Raw genomic sequence first — 20,905 nt, forward strand, 5'->3', positions numbered from 1 at the left:
CGAGTATTACCAGTGCAGCCTGGGGAATGGGGGACGCGCACGATGTCAGCTGCGCTAGGCCCTTGCAGGTTGCATTGCTGCTCCCGTCGCGTGGATAAGTCCGCTGCGCGTCTAGTTAAGGTTCAGCTCGCCACCAGGGCGATAGGAGCATCAGGCAACAGCTGTCCCACGGGTCGCCCCACCAGGCGAATCGACCGGAAGGGATCGGGTCTTTTTGAGGGCCTCTAGGCGAGTCCTGGTGGTGTCTCTTGCGGACTCCGGTGATCAACCAGAAGAGCAAGGCTCCCACTTTATGGGAGGTTAAGTCGAGGGGGGGCACAGGCACCTATCTTCCACCCTCAATATGGCTCACTTCCAGGTTGCCCCTCACTGTGAGGCTGGGGCCGACTCGGTACCGCCCGTGTGCCCAGAGGTGAAACTCCACAGCATGATGTGGCCAACAGTCAGAAGCCGGCCCTCGTGTGCTATTTCGTTTGCTGGAGGTAGACACAGTGAATTGCGATAGTGGCACATATGCAATGGGGCATTCATAAAAGACTAGCCTAGCTCAGCGTTGCCTACAGTCATAGCCCAGTCCTTGTGCTCCATTCCTCGCTGGCATTGGGAGTACAATGTTCCCTGCCCTCTGAGTGAGACACTCATTGGAACATTCAGTGATAGTACTATGCTATCTAGGGTCAGAGGACAGCCATCATGCACCATTCCTCACATTAAAAGTGCAGTGGTAACTACATTCAGAGATAGCCACTCGTTGGAAGAGTTCACTCAGCAAATGATAGCTCAGCGTTACAACTGGAGGTCTCCACTTGTTTGTTCATTTCTCACAGCCTGGGTTAGCACAGTCTTACAGCATAGTCCTCCTATGTTGTTCAACTGGTAATACAAATGTGCCTACCGTCATAGGTAGGCACCCACTGGATCTTTTGTAAAAGCTAAAGATAGTCCCTGGGCCAGAGAAAGCCCCCGCAGGACCCAGGCTGAGCCCCGGTGGCCCCACCTCCACTGGGGCGGGGAGGGAGGCGCAGATCCTTTGTTTTGCCACCCGTGCGGCAAACGCCAGTCGGACGGCAGGGGTGGATGCCCTCTCTCTGATTTCCCAGCACGTGCGGGCGTCTGGCCCTGCCGGCCAAAAGCTGATCGCGTCTGGTGCCGCCCAGGCGCAGTGCACTCGGCTCTGCCGCCGCGACCGCCTCCTCTGGACCGCGTGATCAGGCCAGGGGCCGCGGCCCAGCGACCTCCGGGCTCGTGATGAGTCCCCTGCCGTCCAACCTTTATTCTGGGCGGGTCGGAGCGCCCGCCAAATTCCGCAGTTCTCGCCGGGCGATCCGCTTCTCTTTGGCCAAATATGGAGGATCGGCGGGCGCCCTTAAGGATACTTTTCGGCAGGCCCTGGACGGAGCAGTCGCTCAGGCGTCCATCCCGGCTGCCATTTTGGCTCCTCCCCCAATCAACACTAAAGATATTGCTACCTTTATTGTTACATTATCACCCGTGGTTCCTTTAGAATTATGTGAATGATGGTAAAATGCATTCAATGCTATGGTGACCAAGATTGTTAATGATATTGCACCAGGTAAAGCAACATTAATCAATTGGAAGAGGTCTGTATCTCAGTATACCAAGGAACTTAATGACAAGACAAAAGTACTCTCTGAGTTGAATTACTCTTGGTGCGTCAATCCTTTCGAAGGCTAATCTGGAACACCTCAGTGCGGCCAGAAGGGCATAATCCAAATCAATAGCCGCACATATTAAATTATCCAACAGCCCTAAAGAGCTTTTTTAAATTGTTAAATCTGTCACAAATGCACCGCCCTCCACAAGTGTTATTACATTTGAAAAGAAATGTGAAAAATGTAGTTGCTTCTTGATTTCATGGTCTGCGCTTTTGAAGATTCCCTTCTACCACTTCCCAGTTCACCTCTTCTGCTCATAAGCTGAGTACCTTTGAACAGTTCACCCAGTTTCAAAGCAATGTCACAGACAGAACATCTGTACATTATTTCCAGACTTAAACCTTTCAGCTGTGATGCCGACCTGAAACCTTATAACCTAGTAAACGGATACATACAAATCTTGCCCCATACTTGGCCAGCTTGATTAATCTCTGACCTTGTCACTGATAGTTTAAAGATTATTTTAAAATGCATTGTCAGCCTGCTTAATTTTTTTTTTTTTTTTTTTTTTAAATCTACCGACCTTTCCGGCCTGCATTAGTTCTGTCTGGTACCTCGCCTACCTCTTTAAGCTAAAATCAGTAAGATTGGGTAAACGACAGTAAGCTCCTCATTTACTTTAAAGTCTGGCTTTAGAGGAGGCTGCAGTACTGAAACAGTCATCCTGCAAATGATTGATACTGCCCTGCATGTTATGGACAAAAGTGACTCTTGCCTGCTGATATTAGTAGATCTTTCATCTACTGTGACACAGTTAATCATTATTACATTATTCGTGCAGTAAATCATACTGTCTGCTTCCAATTTGAGGTTCGGAGGTGGGTCAAATCATGCCTCAAAAAATGCTCTTAAGTTATAACAATTGATAACTATTTTCCAACCTGCAACTATGAGTTCCGAGGGGTCTGTCTTAGCTGCTGTGCTGTTAACCTCTACAATGAACCACTGTGTTATTGGATAACTTGGCATTTCATTCCACCAATATTCTGATGACAAGCAATTCCATGGAAAGTCTCTTCTCCTGTGGACATAATCTTGATTTCTTTGATTCTGGATAGCGTACAAGCCTGGGTGACTTTGCACCATCTTAAATTTAGTGCCAATAAATCTGACCCTACACCACAGTGCACTAGTCCACACTACTCCACTCCACTCTACGCAACACTACTCCCCACCCCTCTACTGCCCACCATGCTGCTGTATTCCACAGCAATCTGTTTTACACCTCTGTACTCCATGCTGCTTTATTCTATGCCACTTTGTGCTACCCCCTTTCTGCTCTGTGCCGCCCGCTATGCCCCTTCACTCTGCGTCACTCCATTCCAATCCACTTTCCTCTATGCCATCCCACTCCACATAGTGCCACCCTAGGGCGCACTACCTTTGCGCCACTCCTCTGAATGCCACAGCAATCCTCTCAACTCTAATCCACCCCACTTTGCCACTTTGCTCCTCCCTGCATCACTCCTCTCTACACCACTCTACTCTGTGCCACACTACTGTACACCATTCTCCTCTGCGCCACACCACTAACTTTCAGCCATGCTGAATAGCAGCCACTTGCTGTTCAGCATGGCTAAAAGACAGTGGCACAGCCAGTGGCTCTCACATAGGCAACACCTGTTGGCTTTGCCAATGCTTTTTGTTTTCTGTATTCTTGGAATCTGGGGGTATGGTTCATCACTGAATAATATTGCTCTGGTAGCCTGACCATATTTTATATATTTTTGATTTCTTATATTTAGATTTGTCTGTTTTGGTCCTGATTTACATTCACCTCTGTATATAAAGATTATTAAACTTAGGAGTCCTTTTTATGTTACAACTCATTTTTTCACTGATTTGGTACTGTATATATTGTCATGTGTTTACATCTATTTACCGTCATATATGCTCTAAAGCTATCGAGCTTTTTATGTACTGTGTAAAAATGTTCAATAAACACAATAGTTAATATGATGCTTTAAAGCTCTTTGTTCTATCAAAAGGGCGTGCACATGCTTTCATTCCTCCATATCAACCTAATCCTAATTCTAATACAGAATCTTGCTAATTTATTGACAACTCTCAAATGTCTTTAAATTGCTTAGGCATTCATAGTTTTTCAGTTTCTGCTGTGGAACAAAGGAATGCTTTTCCAGAAAATTTGAGCCCCTTCTACTGTTGCTAAGTTTAGACAACCGTTGTAAGACTGGCATTTGTTCTCAAGTCTTGCCGTTTGGTCAATTGTTACTTCATATTTGAGGTTTCTGTTATGAAGTTCATCTGAGCACCATGAACTTTCTAACGTACAGATGATGTATAGCTAGTAGTACCGTAGCCCACTTGACATGAAGTATAGAATTTTTTTTAATTCAGTGTCAGGATCAGAGGGTCCGATTATGCTTGCCTAAAGCTGAGCTGCCACAACCAAAACAACATCCACAAGGGGTTTGTAATAAAATGGCTTAAACGTAGATTCCGACGACCGGTCTGCTGCCATTAATGTATCCTCTAAAATAGAACCTAAATGTAGGAAAGTACCCTCTTTCTTGACATGTTTACCCCCATTCTCTGCCTGTTGTAGGTGTGCTTGACTTTGTTCTATGGGATCCTGCTAACAGGACCCCAGTGCTAACGCTCTCTCCCTTCTAACTTGGTAACTTGGTTACACACACCCCACTTCTGATGGATACAACTACCTGTGGATTCCTCACCTCATGAATACTCCCATGGCGCCAGCATTCGACGGAAATCTTCTTACTAGTCTCTGCACGTCGACGAGGACGTCACTGTCGCCCACGCGACGCCGTCTGACGTCATACAGGCAATAAGAGGTCCTCGACGACGTGCGGACGTCAGTTCCCTTTTTTCCGTGCATTTGAAACGGTTATCTTCGAGGGAGCAACTGTTACTCTTGCGGTTACAGTGTATATCTTGCTGCGTAGTCTTTCGCTGTGGAAATAATGTTGCAGAGAAAGTCTGGATTTAAGCCTTGTCGTGAGTGTGGAGGCAAGATGTCGGTGACGGATCCTCATTCCGATTGCCTTTGGTGTTTGAGCTCCGACCACGACGTCTCGACTTGTGATTCATGTCAGCACATGAATCCAAAGGCTCTTAAAGAACGTGAGGCGAAGCTGTTTATGGCCAAGTCAAAGGAGAAGCATCACAAGAAGTCTTCTCCAAGACATCGGCGTCATCGAGACTCCCGGCGCCGTAGAGAATCTCGGCGTCATTCAAGGGAGGCTCGTTCCAGGTCTCCGGATCGGCGCCGAAGAACATGGGAGGTCAGCCCCACGGTTACGCCGCATCCTTCGACGCCGTTGCCTTCTCCGGCGTCTCCAACTTCACCTGGACAGGCGTCGGTGATTGAGGTATTGGAGCCTCAAGTGTTTTCTCCGGCGCAGACGCCGAGGCCGGCGTCGGGGTCGCCTCCGAGACAGGCACCCCAGTATCCGGCTTTTCCCACCCCTGGAGCCGATAGTTCCGCATTCTTGAATGCGATGTATGCCATCTTCCAACAGATGGCTCCAGGGGGTGCTCCGGCTGGGCCTTTGGCCTTTTCTTTGGGTGATCCTGCGCCTCTTCGGCCGGCACCCTTTATGCCCTTTCTCCCGTTTGGGAACGTGGGCTCAGGGCCAGTGTCGGCGCCGGTGGCCGCTCCGGTGGCTTCGGAAGGATTGGCCCCAGGGATTTCCATCCCGTCGACGTCGAGATTTCGGCCTGTGACTCCGGTGGGTCCATCCGTTTCAACTGCTCTTCAGTCGGCGCCAAAGTTACCTGTGGCGCCGGATGCGGCGTCGGTGGCTTCGGAAGATCGGCGCCGATCTCCGACTTCGGCGGAGGCATTGTCGACTCCGCGGATTGAGCAACGACTGCATTCAAGGAGACGTGCTCTCCGGGTACTAGAAGAGCAGGAGTACCAACGAGCCCTAGAGGAAGGAGAGCTAGAGGACTCGGGTGATGGGCTGCGTGGACTGGAGTCGGCCAGTGGGCTGGACACTTCCCCTGAGTGGGACCTTTCGTCCCCGGGGGAATATACTGAGGAGGCTGCTTCCTTTCATGCAGTGGTACGGAAGGCAGCTAGTTTTTTGGACCTGCCTTTGCCGGTGGTGGAGGCGAAACAAAACCTTTTGACAGAGGTGTTACATCCGGCCTCAGCCGCGGCGGAGCCTCTGTTACCTTTTAATGACGCTCTGCTGGATCCGGTTTTAGAGGTGTGGAAGAGGCCGGCATCTTTCCCAGCAGTTCACAGAGCCGCGGCCAGGAGGTATCGGGCGGCTCCAACTGACCCTGGTTTTCTGTCCAGGCACCCTACGCCGGAGAGCTTGGTGGTGCAGGCCTCCTGTTCGTCCAAGTCAGCGCCTGGTTCTTTTCCGACGGTGCCTGGGGACAGAGATTCAAAGAAGCTAGAGGCGCAGTCGAAGAAGATTTTTTCGTCCTGCAGTCTGGCGTTAAAAGCCACCAATGCAACCTGTATCCTGGGGAGGTATATTCATGCTCTGATGGATGACATCTCCTCTTCGTTTACAGAGCTTCCCCAGGGTCTTTTGGATCTTGTCTCAAATGCCCAGGCTGCTGCGACCCAAATTATCCAGACGGGACTGGATACCACCGACTCGGTAGCCAGAGCAATGGGCACAACTGTGGTGGCAAGGAGACAGGCCTGGCTCCGTAACTCAGGCTTTTCGGCTGATGTACAGTCCACATTGTTGGATCTCCCGTTTGATGGGGACAAACTGTTTGGGGCTAAGGCTGATTCGGCCTTGGAACGTTTTAAGGAAAGCAGGGCCACGGCTAAGTCGTTAGGGCTCCAAGCTCCTTCTTCCACGGCCTCTTCCAGATTTTTCAGGAGGTTTCGTGGATTTGGGCGTGGCTCTTCCTCCTCTTCCTTTCGGGGAAGATATCAGCAACCTGCCTCTTCCCATCCCTATAGATCTTTTAGGGGGAGAGGTAGGGTCCGCACCAGAGGAGCCTCTCAGCAGCACTCTGCCTCTTCCTCATCCTCTGGTGGGGTGCAGCAGGGGAAGCAGCCTTAGGCTTCCACCATTTCCAACTCACGCCTCTCCTGTAGGGGGAAGATTACAGCATTTTCTCACCAAATGGGAGACTGTTACGTCGGACAATTGGGTTCTCAGTGTTGTGGGAAAAGGCTACACCCTTCCTTTTCGGGAGTTTCCGCCCCTCATCCCGCCCCGCCCTTCGTATTGTTCACAAGAACACCTCCTGTTGCTAGAACAGGAGGTAGAAGTCCTCCTTTTAAAGGGCGCGGTGGAGTTGGTCCCGGAGCAGGAAAGGGGTCAAGGAGTTTACTCAAGGTATTTCCTGATTCCCAAGAAGGATGGTCGTTTGAGACCAATTCTGGACCTGAGGATCTTGAATTGGTTCCTCAAGCAGGAAAAGTTCAAGATGCTGACCCTAGCACAGGTGCTTTTGGCGTTGAACATGGAAGACTGGATGGTGTCTGTCGACTTGCAGGATGCTTACTTTCATATCCCGATAGTCAAGTCACACAGGAGGTATCTCCGGTTTGTGGTGGGATCGCAACACTATCAGTTTGCGGTCCTTCCGTTTGGTCTTACTTCAGCACCTCGAGTCTTCACGAAGGTGATGTCGGTGGTTGCGGCAGAGCTCAGAAGGAAGGGGATAGCAGTATTCCCTTACTTGGACGACTGGTTGATCAAAGCCAAGTCCCCGGAGCTTGTGTTGCATCATCTGCAGTCAACAACCCAGTTGTTGTTCGACCTGGGTTTTTCGGTGAACGAGCCCAAATCTCACCTAGAGCCCTCTCAGCGCCTCCTGTTCATAGGGGCAGTACTGGATACAACATTGGGTCGGGCCTTTCCTCCGCCTCAGCGGATTCAAGATATTCAGGATTTGGTTCCAATGTTTCGAAATGGAGCGGTAGTTCCAGTCCTCAAGGTCCTTCGTCTGCTCGGTCTTTTTGCCTCCTGCATTCTGTTGGTCACGCATGCTCGCTGGCACATGAGGGCTCTTCAGTGGTGCCTCCGAAGGCAGTGGTCTCAACACAGAGGGGATCTAGAGGGTACTGTCAAGATCTCCAGAGATGCTGCTGTGGATTTGAAGTGGTGGATTGTAAGCAACAATCTTTCGCAAGGAAAGCCGTTCCAGCAGTCGCCACCAGTGGCCACAGTCATAACGGATGCTTCCACTCTAGGGTGGGGAGCTCATCTGGGGGATCTGGAGATCAAAGGTCTTTGGTCTCCAGAGGAACAGATTTTTCACATCAATCTGTTAGAATTACGGGCTGTACGTCTGGCTCTCAAGGCCTTCCTCCCTTCCCTTCGTGGTCAGTCGGTACAGGTCCTAACGGACAATACTACCACGATGTGGTACATAAACAAGCAGGGAGGAGTGGGGTCGTACCTTCTCTGCAGAGAAGCTCTTCGACTATGGTCCTGGGCAAAGGACCATCGGATTTGCTTGATAGCAAACCATCTGGCCGGAGTTTTGAACGTGCGTGCGGACTGTCTCAGTCGCCACTTCTCGGCAGACCACGAGTGGCGTCTCCATCCAGATCAAGTCCGTTTAATCTTCCAGAGGTGGGGGTTTCCTCGGGTAGATCTGTTCGCCACTCGAGAGAACGCGCATTGTCCGTTGTTCTGCAGCCTTCAGTATCCGATGCAGGAAGCGTTGGGGGACGCGTTTCAAATGACCTGGTGCGGCCAGTTGCTTTACGCGTTTCCTCCCATACCCTTGATTCCTCGAGTATTGAGGAAGATTCGCCAAGACCGGGCTCTAGTAATCTTAATAGCTCCGGATTGGCCAAGGAGGGTGTGGTACTCCGACCTTCTCCAACTCTCAATGTGCCCGCCGCTCCGTCTCCCTTTCAGGGCAGACCTCCTCTCGCAGGGGCAGGTTCTACACCCCAACCTCCAGAGTCTGCACCTACATGCCTGGAGATTGAACGGGGCAACCTGAGTTCCTTCTCTCTCCCGCCTGAGGTAGTGGATGTTATATTAGCGGCCAAGCGACACTCCACTAAATCTATCTACGCTAATAGGTGGTCTAAATTTGTTGCGTGGTGTGGAGAGAGGCAGATTGATCCTTTGCATGCTCATCTATCGGACGTTTTGTCTTTTGCTCTATCTCTGGCGCAGAAAGGTTGTGCAGTGGCTACCATTAAAGGTTATTTATCGGCCTTGTCAGCCTTCTTATGTCTTCCAGACCAACCATCTTTATTTAAATCCCCTATTGTTATCAGATTCTTGAAAGGTCTTCTAAATCAATATCCTCCAAAGCCATTCGTTATGCCGCAATGGGATTTGTCCTTAGTCCTGACTTTCCTAATGGGGTCCCCTTTTGAACCTATGCATTCTTGCCCCTTGAGGTATTTGGTTTTAAAAACAGTCTTCCTGATAGCTATAACATCAGCAAGGAGAGTGAGTGAGTTGCAGGCCTTATCAGTAAAACCCCCTTATACAACTTTTTATGGGGATAAGGTGGTGTTGAGGACCAAGGCTGCTTTCCTCCCGAAGGTTGTTTCACCCTTCCATTTGGCTCAGGCAATTACTTTGTCCACGTTCTATCCTCCGCCTCATCCTTCCAAAGAGGAAGAAAGACTGTACCGTCTGGACCCAAAGAGAGCGTTGAGCTTCTTTATCGATAGAACAAAGGATTTCAGGCTGGAGGATCAGCTGTTTATTGGATACGTGGGCAAGAGGAGAGGAAAGGCAGTCCACAAGAGAACACTATCCAGGTGGGTTGTTCTTTGCATTAAAATATGTTACTCTTTGGCAAAGAAGGATCCTCCTGAGGGCATTAGAGCTCATTCCACCAGAGCTAAGTCGGCCACTTCGGCCTTGGCCAGAGGTGTTCCTGTGGTCGACATCTGCAAGGCCGCAACTTGGTCGTCCCTTCACACTTTTGCAAAACATTACTGTTTGGATTCTGAGGTTAGAAGGGACGGCCATTTTGCACGGTCAGTGCTGCAGGATTTCTTGGTTTGACCATTTAGGCACCCACCGCCGGGCGTGGTACTGCTTTGGGACTCTATTCATGAGGTGAGGAATCCACAGGTAGTTGTATCCATCAGAAGAACGAGTTACTTACCTTCGGTAACGACTTTTCTGGTGGATACATTAGCTACCTGTGGATTCCTCACCTCATGAATAGAGTCCCAAAGCAATGCTGTAAGCGTGGTCTCTGGCCATAGAAGTTGTCAATTTATCTAAAGCCTCCGCGTAGAGGCCTTTGGGGGTTTTTGAACTGTGCTTGTCAGTGGCTGTCAAATTGCTGCCTTCAGCTGTCAGTCGGGTTTGAAGGTATCCAGCCCTGTTGTTGGGTAAAACCACATAGTTAGCATTTAAGAGGTCAATTGGCTTTCATGAGGTCTTTAACTGACTGTTACACCCATGGGTCAAGCTCTTCCACCAAATTTTCCTCTAAAGATCCAGTAACGTTGTCATAATAGTAGCCCTGTATGGCGTCGTCATAATCTTTGTACATTGTCTGCCAAGCAGTTATAATTACCTCAGGAGAGTAAAATTAGCAGTGTGCAGGAAAAAAAGAGACAATTCTACTAATCTAGAGCAGTCGGGGGGAGTGATGCAGATGAAACACCAAAGCAGGTCAAATTTCAGCTAAAACAGCAGAGTTATATTTAATAGAGCATGGCGAGAGGACTTGCAAAACTGTAGACAGAACCTCTGCTTTATTTTCCACACTTGGGGGAGCTCTCACCTCCCAGGGAGTGGTCGGGGAGCATGTTGAAACGAAGGCGTGAGGCAGAGAAATGTAACTCGTCTCTTCACCTTTAAAATAGCCTGCAGTTGCAGAGATTGACAAATCAACAAGTCACACCTGTACACGTTGAAGTAGAAAGAGGGCAGTGCGGTTGGAGGCCGCGCGTCCTTGCTCCCCTTCCTTCTGTCCACGTTTAAATGAGCGAGAGCAGGAATCTCCTCCACTGGGAGGTTAAATGCTCCCTGAAGATGCTTGGGAAGCGCACTAAATAAAAAAAAAAATTTAAAAAAATCTGAAAGAAAGACGCATGGAAGTGCCTAAATTACAAACTGTAAATACCATGAAGCTTGTACAGGAAACAGTGTTTCTCCTATCACATTAAAATATGCTGTGATAAGTACACAACCAATACCATATCTAAATGGGCTTTGTTTTATGGGGTAGGTGTTTTTTTTTTATGACTGTACTACTCCTTTAGTCACTTTCTTTGATTTTGGTGACAAAACTATGCTAACGGGGTACCATTGAATTCTATACTTGTAGATGTACACTTCTTTTGGGACTTCAGGATAGCCATTTAGGCATTTATGGAATTGATGCCCTATTTAGTTGCTGCTTAAGGTATGCCTTCCTACATCCTAGGAGTGATTTCTCTTCTCTTATGACGATATTTCTTTGTCAGACTTAGGAGATTTGCTTGCTTGGCATTTCTTTGGGATCTTATAAATGCACTGCTGGTCTTTATATAATGGGTGATTTTTATGTAATCATGGATAAGTTTTAGGATATTCACGCGGGTGTCATGACTTCCGTCATGTTTTTCCTTTGGCACTATAATATTACCCTCTATGTCAACGATTTACTTTATAAACATCAGGCATAGCTCTGTTGCTGTGCAGCTAGCTTATCTAATGGTGGCTTCATGTCCAATTTATTATTATTTTTATTGCTCACAAATATTTCACTCTTGGAGTTAAGGTCTTCCACGAAAGTCACATGGGTGTTGGTACTGGTTATCCATTATGAGTGATTTTGACTTTAATCATGGTCACAACTTGTATTTTTTACAGCCCTGATGAAGTCTTTGAGACTATTTATCTCACAGGACGAAACACGTGTTGGCTGTTGTTTGCTGGTTTTGTTGTTCTAATGGATACTTCATTCCAAGAATAAATTGAACTATTGCCAATTATCCTGGTCCGGCTTATGCTTGATGGCTTGGAACAAGACACCGAAGCCATAAAACACACGGAGGAATGAACTGATAAACACGAAGTGCCCTGACATCTGTTGCTGCGGAGTCAGGAATGAGTATGGGATCAATGTCGATTATGGGCCCAATCGACGCCGAGTGTGTCAACTGCTGCCCAGGTGCCAGGGAAGGGCACAATGGCTTGACTGGCGTCGGCTCGGATCCAGAGACGGATCCTGGTGTGCCCTCTGGACAGAGGCTGAAGCCACTGGTGCGGAACCCGAGGGGGCCCCTGCCAACCGTTCTGAGCCGTGTGGTGTCACAGGAGGATTGGTCTGCCCAGATATGAGGTGCATGGCCTCATGAAACTCCTTGAATTGGGCAGGGGTGACTCCAGCTCCCAGAAACTCAGGGCGGTGTGGAGTCGACCCAGAAGCAGGTTCTGAGGACAGAGGCTTACAAGGACGACACTCCTGCTGCCTCGCATCGGGCTAGCGACAGGGTGAAGTCAAACGCTTGTTCTTATTTGACTTCTTCTTGTGACCCGAATGTCCCATGGGCTTGGAGTGGGACGAGGATGAGTGGTGATGGCATCGCAAACGGTCTTGTGACCTTCCTCTTGAGCAAGACCGGGGGCGACGCAGAGCCGACAACCGGGCCGCCGCAAGCTTAAGGGAACGCTCGCTCAGAGCCTTTCGGTTCGTAGCCCAGCAGTCAGTGCACAACTTCGGGTCGTGGTCACGCTCCAGACACCACAAGGTGCGGATCTGTCACCAACATCATGTGGTGAGAGGACTCGCACGGCTTGAATCCGGTCTTACAGGAAGATATTGCGACGCACCAAGAAGTCAAAAAGTTCGACAAGAGTCATAAAGCGAATGAGGGTATCTCTTTTTGGGATACATGTGTAGGGTGGTTTGGAAAGAAAAGAACCGACGTCGCCACACCAGGGTGGGGCCTATATACAACCACGTCATCACGGCAACGAACGTGGAGTTGACTGACGGCACGCAAGGGTACTGCTTGAAGAAAAATCTCTGGATCCAGTCTGACGCCTGGGTTAAATTATGAGAAAAGGAATCTGCATCTAGAACATGTCTCTACCAGATAATTTGTTACTGAAGTTAAGTAACTTGTTCATCTAGCACTAGAATGTGCAAGCTATGAAAATATATGGGTTATATATCATTAACTTTGTATATCCTACTTCAAACTGTTCTGTTAATCAAGTTATTTCTACTTAAAAGATAAAATACTGACTGACCTTAAACGTTATTACGTCCTGTTTCATTCGGTATCTAAATCTTTATCCTGTACCATCTCTTCTTCACTGAGAGCTAAGTGACCAATATGTGTACTCAGTAACAGTTTTCAGCTAAGTTTGTCGTTCTGAAAAACTTGCAGCTCAAAACATTTTAAAGCTCTCCCAAGCTTTCCTCCCTCTTTCCAATTGGGTGACTACTTCTGAGAATAGTTGCTGGAAGGGTGAAGACCTCCTCTTCAGGGATTCTGATGCTTATGGCAGATGAAATAATAGAGATATATGATTAAGACAGTTAACAACCATTGTAACTTCGTTCTTAGTAATTCATCCCCACCTGTCTATAAAGTATTTGCTCACACATGGCACAGGTGCTGTGTGTGAGCTGGAGCAGAGCCTGCGAGACAACAGACACTCCCACTCACTGGCTTCTTTGCAGAATCTTCAGTATGTTGTGATGCTTTAAATACGTGACAGGTGTCCTGGCACCAGCCCTCTTGTGCCATCTTGTAGTTGTTCCTAATAGAACGGGTGTGACTGTGATGATTAACGCTTTCTATTTCTCTCCCACCTAGGGACTGACCCAGCCCTGATGGACCCTACCCTTGCTCGCCGCTTGCGAGAAAACCGCTCAGTAGCACTTACACATCTTGATGAAGTGGTTAGAAAGTATGCCGTGATGCAGGATGAAGGTGAGGAAGAGATGGATCGGAGAAGGCGACGAGGTTCCATGCAACTGAGGAGAGGAGTCAAGGTACTGAAATGGTGTCCATGCATTGTTCAAGGATGCTTCAGACTCATTCTAATAGCGCTTAACAATCCCCACATCAGTTAATCTTGCCATGACTTACAGGGGTTTAGGCTGCAGGTATTATCTTTACCAAATCTTCCCTCCCTACCCTTTTGTGATGACACATTGCCAATGGTTCCAGCAACAGTCTTTGATTGCTTTATTTTAGACCTATTGTTGGAAGTGGCATTCCCTTTCTAGTGTGTTTTTTTTATCATTAGTTTATTGTAGAGCTTACCAGGTTTAAGGGGATTACAATGGGGAGACCTTTTGCTGTGGTGAGATTTATCGGTCTCATGAATTTCTTCAGTTAATTTTTCTGTTGTTTTCACTTTATATGCCAGCTAGTATCAATGTCAGGTCTTCTTGGTGGCTGGTCGATTTCCTGTTTGTGAGAAGAAAGGGCTTTCCCCCTATGTGTTACTACACCTGGCTCCAGAGTGCAAAGTAGAATAAGAGTGAAGGAAGAAGCAGATTGAAGAAAACTCTGGATGTGAGAAAATACGAAATTAAACAAAAGAAATCTGAGTATTTGTTATTATTAAGGATTCTTGCAAAATTACCTGAAAACAAAAGGCATTTAAACATACCTGCACACTAGTTTGATACTTGGATACATTTTGTGTTGTGGAAAGGTTAGATTGCGCAGAGTAAACCAGAGTAGGCTCTCTTAAATGTCCTTGGTCGGGTGTCTGAGATCTGTGGCAGCCTAAGGAAAGTGCGCCATTGCCCCCTTCCGGAAGATGTCAGCCACAGCAGATGGTGTCACTCCGGGGCCAAATGTGTGTCGCCTTCCAAAGCTTCCTTGACTTGAGAGGAGCCAGGTTTGCTCAGCGCTCAAAAGAGGAATGTGCTACCAGTTAATCACTGCTTGAGGAAGAATACCAGGCCTGAACCGGGAAAAGCCGTCGGGTCATGGACAACGTTTCTTGAACTGTAGTTTGAGCTTATTGAGTCACGGTCTCTCTCCTCCCAGCTAGGGTCATAGAACTCCCTGGGCCCGCAATACCCAGCTAACTGCAAACACTCCTATTGCCAAGTAAGATGAGGCAGAGCAGACCCTGACACTTGACACGATAGCTAGTGCTTCAAGGACACCATTGTTGAACATATTGACTAAGGTGAGGTACATTAATGGAGTAGATTACTAAGACCTATCACACGGGGAGTAGTACCCTTTCAGATCGTTGTGATATTGTAACATTCATATGCATATACAGGAATCACTAACCTTCTTGATAAGGTATCCATGATCCTTGAACAATATGGGGTTAGGTTGAAATGTCATCTTTTTGCCAGGATGTAGAGGAAGAACACGGTTCATTAAGGACAGGTTGTAGGAAACTGGGTCTTTATACAGTGGACCACAAAAGAGGGACACTGTGTAAAGAGTAAACCCCAGAGTTATTACAAAGACACAAATGACACCCCAAAGCTCTCTCTTGTGATAGTGTGAGCGAGTAGGCATGTCGGAGGGTAGTGCTAAGCATGTAATGCACACACATAGGCAGTATGAGAGACACACAACAAAGAAAGTCAACACCAATTATTAAATAATACACACTTTTATATAAATTTAGGTGCAAAGATCATTGTAATCAGGTCAGTACTTTGAGTTACAAATTTTTACAGGTTTCAAAAGTCTGCATCCGCAATTTTACCTTTATGGTAGAAAAAACATGTATGGCAGACAAGTATTCCACGGCAACTTACAGGATTGTTCTCCAGGACTTAAGGTGTAAGGTGAGTATGAGCAAGGTCGAAGGCCACACTAACAGGTCAGCTCAGTGGGGCGAAGAGGGTGGGGTCAGGGGCGTCCTGGTTCAGAGGTGTGCTAAGGCATCAGGTGCCCCATTCATTTCAGTGGAAATGGTTCAATTACAAAGATGCTGCAGGTAGAGTCTTAAGGTCCAGTCTGGATGAGCCACTGCAGGGGGGTAAGGGTAGGGAGGCGTTGGTCGGGTCAGTTCTTGTGATGCTCATGGATTTAGGGGCCCCAGTGGTCCTCTTCTTCTTGGTTGGGGACGGCCGGGTGAAGAGGTGTCTTGGATCGTCGGGTTTCCATCACCGGGGCGGTCATGGTAGAGGGGGCCCACAGAAACAGGCTGCAGCCATGGACTGGGGCTCCAGTCCAAAGGAACCAACAAGTGGCTCGGATCTCATCTGACTGAACCAATAAGTGACTCAGGTCTCATGAGGCTTAGGGACGTAAGGACACCCGTTGTCCTCATCTCCTCTGTCTGGGGTGGTTGGGTACAGAGGTGCAGTGGACTTTTGGGCTGTGTCACCAGAGGCATTCACTGTAAAGGGGGGCCTGCAGACAGGCTGCAGCTCTGGTGGAAAGTCCACAGTGGGCAAACTCAAGGTGGGTTTTGTCTCTGGAGGGCTTGGGAACCATGCTGAAACAGTTAACCCACTTCAGCTAGGACTAGGAGGCTCGGATGCTGTGGTGGTGTTCAGTATTGGGTTTTGATGGTCCTGGCTCGTCTTCTATGGGTACCTGCAGAATCAGGCAAGCAGCTCCTTTGCTCCAAGGAAGATTCTTCTGGCAATTTGCGAAGCACTGGCATCTCTCTGGATTTCTTGGAGTCTGCACAGCGGTAGGACAGGTCAGTTGCTGAACAAGGGTCGGGTACAGCAAGGAGGCTGGCAGGGTTGGTGCCAAGTTAGTCGTACTCCTCGGGTCAGCCTTTTAAAAAAATTTTTTATCAAGTTCTTCTTTTGTGTCCAGTAGGATCTGAGGTCCTGGTATAATTTAGTACTAGATTTAGCAGTGTTAAGGGGAGTGAGGGCTAGTAGCCATTGCCTACTTACCCCAGGAGTCACTACGCCCCCTAAATGATGACTTCCTTTTGGGAGTGGGCCTCCCTGTCCCAGAATTCCTAATTCTACCACTCACAAAATGGCAGAATTCCTAAGGTTGGGTTAACTTCCGGCTGGTCACCCTAGGAGTGTGACCCTAGAAGTGCGTCCAGCCTGCCAGTGCAACACTCCTGCATAGCTAATTTTCCTGACTGTCCAGGCGCCAAATGGGCCCTGGGTCAGGGGTGCTGGCATCCTCTCACCCCTGAATGAAGCCAGATCTGCATACCAAAGGCGGTGGGCTCTTTGAAGCTCCCCTGCCTCGTAATGCATATTTGGAGGTCTTCCTGTTTAGAGGGGTGTGTAACACCCCTGCCAGAGCAGGTTCCCCCTACCAGAGTTTGTTCCCGACTGCCTGAGAGCAAAAGCTCTCACCCTTTTGGGGGGAAGAGAGGGGCGGGGGGCAGACACTCTTCTGTTGGTCAGCACACCAGCAGTTGGTAGGTTTTCAGGGGGCACCTCTAAGGTGCTCTCTGTGTGCATGTATTAATAAATCCATCAGTGGAATCAGTGAGGGTGTATCCATACAAGATGTTTGCTACCAAACATCTATATTTTCAGTGAAGCCCTCATGTAGCTGTGTAACTCATATTGACCATTGTCCAGCACATGTATTTAAAATGCCTTCCCTTTTCACTTACTATGTATAAGAATCTACAAAGACATAGTAGGGACAAATTTGCTAATGCAGATAGGTCACCATCTATAATGCACCCTGCTTTAGGGCTGAAAGGCCTTCTGTTGGGGTGACTTACATACATTACAGGCAGTGTTAGGGGACACGACACACACGTGTATCATGCTGTGTTTTCACTTTTTAGAGCACCTTGTCACACAGCTTGCATTGGCAGTCTGTGTAAGTTTGGTGCTTTGTCCCTTAGAGTGGCAAAAGTTATGCTGCAGCTCTTAGGGACCCTCTTTAGTACCTATCCCGTAGGTACCAAAGGTACCACTTACTAGGTACTTACAAAGGTGCTAGAGGCCTGATCACTTGGGGAATTAAGTGACTAGTTGTCTTGTTGCATCAAAAAACAGACATAAAGTGGGAGGCTTCTGCAACCAGAGCACAGATGAACTTCCAGATGAGGGTGCTGTAAAGATGCCAGCTCAAGGCAGACCATAACTGTAGGAAGTTGGCTCTGTATGTGCTATTTCAAAGTAAGGAATGGCATGCACAGAGTCCAAGGGTTCCCCTTAGAGGTAAAATAGTGGTAAAAAGAGATAATACTAATGCTCTATTTTGTGGTAGTGTGGTCGAGCAGTAGGCTTATCCAAGGAGTAGTGTTAAGCATTTGTTGTACATACACATAGACAATAAATGAGGTACACACACTCAGAGACAAATCCAGCCAATAGGTTTTGTTATAGAAAAATATATTTTCTTAGTTTATTTTAAGAACCACAGGTTTAAATTTAACATGTAATATCTTGTTTGAAAGGTATTGCAGGTAAGTACATTAGGAACTTTGAATCATTTCAATTGCATGTATACTTTTCAAGTTATTGACAAATAGCTATTTCAAAAGTGGACACTTAGTGCAATTTTCACAGTTCCTGGGGGAGGTAAGTTTTTGTTAGTTTTACCAGGTAAGTAAGACACTTACAGGGTTCAGTTCTTGGTCCAAGGTAGCCCACCGTTGGGGGATCAGAGCAACCCCAAAGTCACCACACCAGCAGCTCAGGGCCGGTCAGGTGCAGAGTTCAAAGTGGTGCCCAAAACGCATAGGCTAGAATGGAGAGAAGGGGGTGCCCCGGTTCCGGTCTGCTTGCAGGTAAGTACCCGCGTCTTTGGAGGGCAGACCAGGGGGGTTTTGTAGGGCACCGGGGGGGGGGACACAAGCCCACACAGAAATTTCACCCTCAGCAGCGCGGGGGCGGCCGGGTGCAGTGTAGAAACAAGCGTCGGGTTTGCAATGTTAGTCTATGAGAGATCAAGGGATCTCTTTAGCGCTGCAGGCAGGCAAGGGGGGGCTTCCTCGGGGAAACCTCCACTTGGGCAAGGGAGAGGGACTCCTGGGGGTCACTTCTGCAGTGAAAGTCCGGTCCTTCAGGTCCTGGGGGCTGCGGGTGCAGGGTCTTTTCCAGGCGTCGGGACTTAGATTTCAGAGGGTCGCGGTCAGGGGAAGCCTCAGGATTCCCTCTGCAGGCGGCGCTGTGGGGGCTCAGGGGGGACAGGTTTTGGTACTCACAGTCGGAGAGTAGTCCGGGGGTCCTCCCTGAGGTGTTGGTTCTCCACCAGCCGAGTCGGGGTCGCCGGGTGCAGTGTTGCAAGTCTCACGCTTCTTGCGGGGAGTTGCAGGGTTCTTTAAAGTTGCTTCTTGAGACAAAGTTGCAGTCTTTTTGGAGCAGGTCCGCTGTCCTCGGGAGTTTCTTGTCTTTTTCGAAGCAGGGCAGTCCTCAGAGGATTCAGAGGTCGCTGTTCCCTTGGAAGGCGTCGCTGGAGCAGAGTTCTTTGGAAGGCAGGAGACAGGCCGGTGAGTTTCTGGAGCCAAGGCAGTTGTCGTCTTCTGGTCTTCCTCTGCAGGGGTTTTCAGCTAGGCAGTCCTTCTTCTTGTAGTTTGCAGGAATCTAATTTTCTAGGGTTCAGGGTAGCCCTTAAATACTAAATTTAAGGGCGTGTTTAGGTCTGGGGGGTTAGTAGCCAATGGCTACTAGCCCTGAGGGTGGGTACACCCTCTTTGTGCCTCCTCCCAAGGGGAGGGGGTCACAATCCTAACCCTATTGGGGGAATCCTCCATCTGCAAGATGGAGGATTTCTAAAAGTTAGTCACCTCAGCTCAGGACACCTTAGGGGCTGTCCTGACTGGCCAGTGACTCCTCCTTGTTGCTTTCTTTGTTCCCTCCAGCCTTGCCGCCAAAAGTGGGGGCCGTGGCCGGAGGAGGCGGGCAACTCCACTAGCTGGAGTGCCCTGCTGGGCTGTGACAAAGGGGTGAGCCTTTGAGGCTCACCGCCAGGTGTCACAGCTCCTGCCTGGGGGAGGTGTTAGCATCTCCACCCAGTGCAGGCTTTGTTACTGGCCTCAGAGTGACAAAGGCACTCTCCCCATGGGGCCAGCAACATGTCTCTGGTGTGGCAGGCTGCTGGAACTAGTCAGCCTACACAGACAGTCGGTTAGGTTTCAGGGGGCACCTCTAAGGTGCCCTCTGTGGTGTATTTTACATTAAAATGTACACTGGCATCAGTGTGCATTTATTGTGCTGAGAAGTTTGATACCAAACTTCCCAGTTTTCAGTGTAACCATTATGGTGCTGTGGAGTTCGTGTTTGACAGACTCCCAGACCATATACTCTTATGGCTACCCTGCACTTACAATGTCTAAGGTTTTGTTTAGACACTGTAGGGGTACCATGCTCATGCACTGGTACCCTCACCTATGGTATAGTGCACCCTGCCTTAGGGCGGTAAGGCCTGCTAGAGGGGTGTCTTACCTATACTGCATAGGCAGTGAGAGGCTGGCATGGCACCCTGAGGGGAGTGCCATGTCGACTTACTCGTTTTGTTCTCACTAGCACACACAAGCTGGCAAGCAGTGTGTCTGTGCTGAGTGAGAGGTCTCCAGGGTGGCATAAGACATGCTGCAGCCCTTAGAGACCTTCCTTGGCATCAGGGCCCTTGGTACTAGAAGTACCAGTTACAAGGGACTTATCTGGATGCCAGGGTCTGCCAATTGTGGATACAAAAGTACAGGTTAGGGAAAGAACACTGGTGCTGGGGCCTGGTTAGCAGGCCTCAGCACACTTTCAATTGTAAACATAGCATCAGCAAAGGCAAAAAGTCAGGGGGCAACCATGCCAAGGAGGCATTTCCTTACACAACCCCCCCCCCCCCCAAACGAAAGAGGATGAGACTAACCTTTCCCAAGAGAGTCTTCATTTTCTAAGTGGAAGAACCTGGAAAGGCCATCTGCATTGGCATGGGCAGTCCCAGGTCTGTGTTCCACTATAAAGTCCATTCCCTGTAGGGAGATGGACCACCTCAACAGTTTAGGATTTTCACCTTTCATTTGCATCAGCCATTTGAAAGGTCTGTGGTCAGTTTGAACTAGGAAGTGAGTCCCAAAGAGGTATGGTCTCAGCTTCTTCAGGGACCAAACCACAGCAAAGGCCTCCCTCTCAATGGCACTCCAACGCTGCTCCCTGGGGAGTAACCTCCTGCTAATGAAAGCAACAGGCTGGTCAAGGCCATCATCATTTGTTTGGGACAAAACTGCCCCTATCCCATGTTCAGAGGCATCTGTCTGCACAATGAACTGCTTAGAATAATCTGGAGCTTTTAGAACTGGTGCTGAGCACATTGCTTGTTTCAGGGTGTCAAAGGCCTGTTGGCATTCCACAGTCCAGTTCACTTTCTTGGGCATTTTCTTGGAGGTGAGTTCAGTGAGGGCTGTCACAATGGATCCATATCCCTTCACAAACCTCCTGTAATACCCAGTCAAGCC

At 48.6% G+C, this 20,905-nt stretch overlaps 1 protein-coding gene across 2 annotated transcripts in view; it reads left to right on the top strand.

Moving 5' to 3' along the window:
• The window catches only part of DAXX (death domain associated protein), a 166,933-nt gene that overhangs the window by 32,898 nt on the left and 113,130 nt on the right, over positions 1-20,905 (top strand). For both annotated transcript variants that reach the window (XM_069241866.1, XM_069241864.1), the window contains exon 4: positions 13,390-13,568. In XM_069241866.1, the coding sequence (XP_069097967.1) occupies positions 13,390-13,568 (179 nt within the window). The remainder of the gene's footprint in view (positions 1-13,389; positions 13,569-20,905) is intronic.

Source organism: Pleurodeles waltl, chromosome 6, assembly GCF_031143425.1.
Source record: "Pleurodeles waltl isolate 20211129_DDA chromosome 6, aPleWal1.hap1.20221129, whole genome shotgun sequence".
NCBI lineage: Eukaryota > Metazoa > Chordata > Amphibia > Caudata > Salamandridae > Pleurodeles > Pleurodeles waltl.